At 50.5% G+C, this 3767-nt stretch overlaps 1 protein-coding gene across 1 annotated transcript; it reads left to right on the top strand.

Annotated features, from left to right (window-relative positions):
* The first annotated feature begins 435 nt into the window (after window positions 1-435).
* Window positions 436-3469, top strand: LOC125340071 (5-hydroxyisourate hydrolase-like). Its single transcript, XM_048331485.1, has 3 exons — window positions 436-590; window positions 2557-2692; window positions 3195-3469. The coding sequence occupies exons 1-3, from the start codon at window positions 460-462 to the stop codon at window positions 3282-3284; spliced, it is 357 nt and encodes a 118-aa protein (XP_048187442.1). The 5' UTR covers window positions 436-459; the 3' UTR covers window positions 3285-3469.
* Window positions 3470-3767: the final 298 nt, after the last annotated feature.

The following is a 3767-nucleotide window of genomic DNA, read 5'->3' as shown; positions in this document are numbered from 1 at the left end:
GAGGGCAGCGCACAAACTGGAGTCTCCGGGAAGGACTGGGGTTCCGGGCGCCCGGCGGCTGCTGATGCTACAGCGACAACTGAGCTCCCGGCAGGCAAGGGTGGAGAGTGGGCTTGGTGGCCTGGATCCTCAGGGACTGCGGGGTGGGAAAGGAGGGGTGAAGCTCCTAGGGGTCCACGAACCAAGGAATGAGGAGGGCTGGCTTGTAAGAGACCACCACTACCCAGCTGGACCTGAGAGGCAGGGGAGGAGTGGGGGCCGGGGGACCCTGGAAGGACATAGGTCAGTGTTGGGAACTGGGCACCTCTTCCTGCCAGCCAGACAACTTCAGTGACTTTTGACCTTAGCCTTCCCTCGGGGCAGTTGGGACTGTTTGCTCTCCTAACAGCCTGTGGACTCAGGCTGAGCCTAGGAACACAGGCCCACAGGAACTGTCTGTTCTTTGCCCAGGGCAGTAGCATGGAGTCCAAGAGCAGCCCGCTGACCACACATGTGCTAGACATCGCCTCGGGGCTCCCGGCTCAGGGCCTCTGCCTTCGTTTATCCAGGCTGGAAGACCTCACCCAGCAGTGGACAGAATTGAGGAAGAGGTAAAAGGCACGCCCTGGCTTCATAGGAGGTATCCAGAGAACGTGACCTTCAGTGCAGGACCCTACCTTACAGCCAGGAGCACAGATGCTAAGGGCTGGAGGACAGAGCTGGCTGCTGTACCCCACTGTCCTCTTAGCCATGGAAGCGCATTGCCTGGGCTCAAGGTCTGGCTTCACAGCCTAGGCCTACTGACTCTCTGAGCCTCAGTTTTTTCATGAGATAAGGCAGATAGTAACAAAAGCTATAGTTCTGAAGGATGCTATGAAGTGTCTGAAACATCTTTTCTGTTCAGCAGTCTCACAGACCCTTGGGCCTACTGAGAAGGTGTTTGCACCTCTTTCGAGAGCTATTGGAGAGAACTGCTGAGTTACAGGCAGAGGTGGCATCTGAACACTAATTACATAGCCATGATTAACCTATAAGTTTGTGCCAGGATGCACACTGAATACATTTATTCCTGCTTTCTTTATTCACCATTCATCTTGTAGTCCAGTGGTGTAATTTTCCTTTTTATAGGTGGGAAGACTGAGGCAGTAGTGATGAGGTGACTACTGGAATTTCAAGCCAGGCTCATCAAGCACTGTGCTCATCAGCTTTGATGTTCACTGAAGCCCGGGCTCTGAACCCTGCCAGTAGCCCAAGTACAGGCTCTGCTATACTTGCCATTCCAGTTTCAGGGTTCCCAAGCCCACATAGGCTGGCCTATGCCCCTGGGGTTCCCATGAGTGGGGTCCCAGAACACTCACCTTGAAGCAGGCAACCTTGGTTTCCAAAATTCTAACCAGGAATGGGAAAGTGAACAGGGCTGGAGTCAGAGACTCCTACTCAATGGATCATGTCCAAATGTCTTACTGCCCCCTTCCCATCCATCCCTTCACAAAAGCCGGGGGGGGGGGGCAAGTGGCAAGATAACATCTTTCTTTCTTTTTTTTTTATTTCCTCCGCCAGACCTAGGGCTTGGACACAGGGCTTGAGCACTGTCCCTGGCTTCTTTTTGCTCAAGGCTAGCACTCTACCACTTCAGCCACAGCACCACTTTTAGCCTTTTCTTTATATGGTGCTGAGGAATCAAACCCAGGGCTTTATGCATGCAAGACAAGCTCTCTACAGCCCTCCCTGAGCTTCTTTTGCTCAAGGCTAGCACTCTATCACTTGAGCCACAACACTGCTTTTTCTGTGTATGTGGTACTGAGGAATTGAACCCAGAGCTTCATGCATGCTAGGCAAGCACTCTACCACTAAGCCACATTCCAAGCCCATACTCTGTTCTTTCTAAATCACTGTGGGAGACACATTGAGGACCATAGGTCTCCAGAACCCTGGATTCAGGTGGCTCACACCTGAAATCCTAGCTACTCAAGAGGCTGAGGTCTCAGACTCACAATTTCAGAACAGCCCAAACAGGAAAGTTTATGAGAGACTCTTACCTCCAATTAACCACCTAAAAGATGAAGTAGAGCTGTGGCTCAAGTGGTAGAGCACTAGCCATGGACACAAAAACTAAGAGACAGTACTCACAGTGAGGTCAAGCACCAGTACCCTCACATACATGCAAATTTTTTTTTAAAGCAGAGCGAGAGATCAGCCCATTCCATGTTAATCCTCCATGTATTGTGGGTAGAATTAGATAGTTACTGCCCGAGATAGCAACATACAATATACTGTGTAAAATACAGGTTATAAAACTAGACATGCTGTATTTCACATTTTGTTAATAAACATACTTATGCATAAAGAAAATGTCAAATACAATTATTACTTCTAGTGTATACAGTCTGAGAGGTTTTGTTGCCCAATTGCTCCTCTGCCTTGGTGGTTCCCCAAATAGGCAATTCAGTGGTGTCCCTAGAAACAGTCCACTGTTTCTGCTTACTCACAAAGATGAGAGATTTATCTGGGGTTGCAAATCCACAACTGGGGAAGGGTGGCTCTTTGTGCCTTCTCTGCAGCCCATCTTCTCCCCAGCTACACAGACACAGATGGCCGCTGCCCTGGACTCCTGACACCAGGTCAAATGAAGCCAGGCACCTACAAACTGTCTTTCGACACTGAGGATTACTGGAAGAAAAGGGGCCAGGAGAGCTTCTACCCATATGTGGAGGTGAGAGCTATGGGAGTTGGGGGAGGTCCTTGACTCACTGATGTGCAGGCCAAGCTTGCTTGCAAGGCCTCATGTGGGTCGTGGAGACACTGGTCCTATTCCTCAGAGGGCAGGGCAATGGTAGACTGGTGAGCTCACTGCTTGCCCTCACAGAAGAAAGGTGTCCTGGGACCCGAGGAATCATTAAACTTCAAGATGACACCTCCTTGCCCGAGTTGCTCCCTGTATCAGGCTTTGTAGACAAGTTGTCACCTGAGTCCAGCCTGCAGCTCTCAGGGCTTTGCCACAAAACCTCCCCCTGAAGCTTCAAAGCACCTGGCTTATTGCCCATCCAGCAAGCCCAGGAAACATTCACACTACCTTTAGCCCTCAGAACATTTCCAGTCCACACCACAAGACTAGCTTACCAGTCCCATAGTCTAGGCTACTGAATTCCACCAGGGAGCACTGGGGTCAGGCAGTTTGTGTGCTGTGGTCCTCCACTGTTTTCTGCTTCTCCCAGGTTGTTTTCAACATTGCAAATGAAACTCAGAAGTTCCACGTGCCTCTGCTACTGAGCCCCTGGTCATACACCACCTACCGAGGGAGCTAGAACCAAGTCCTGCTAAGGCAGCCATCTGCCCTTCCTTCTCTGGCTAACCAGACACCAAATCCTTAAGAGTGGGCTTTATGTTCATTGAAGGCACTGCTACCCTATGGAGGTGCTGGCCACCCTGGAGTTTCCCAGTGGGCATCTGTGGCTTGGGTGTCAATAAAGTCAGTGCTAGCTTCTATAAAGCTGCTCTCATCATTGGAATAGGGGCATTGCATGCTTAAACAGCCCTAAGGAGTGAGGGACCATCAGAGAAAGAGCTTCTGAGCTCAGAGGCAGTACTCAGGTGGAACAGACTCTGAGTGGTTCCAACTCAGAAGGGTGAAACTGGAGGTCCTGGGGAAAGAGTATACAAGTGCTTCTCCTCCAAACTGGCAAGAGAACCCAAACAAATTGTGAGACAACCTTCACCTGCTTATAGTCTGCTCTTGATGCAAAAGGAGTGTCATCTGGAAATTAGTGTCAGGAGGCCACTCTGTGGGC

The sequence above is a fragment of the Perognathus longimembris genome, chromosome 22 (genome assembly GCF_023159225.1).
Source record: "Perognathus longimembris pacificus isolate PPM17 chromosome 22, ASM2315922v1, whole genome shotgun sequence".
NCBI classification, from domain to species: Eukaryota; Metazoa; Chordata; class Mammalia; order Rodentia; family Heteromyidae; genus Perognathus; species Perognathus longimembris.
Note: the sequence above shows the minus strand (reverse complement) of the source record. Positions and strands in the feature narration are given on the sequence as shown.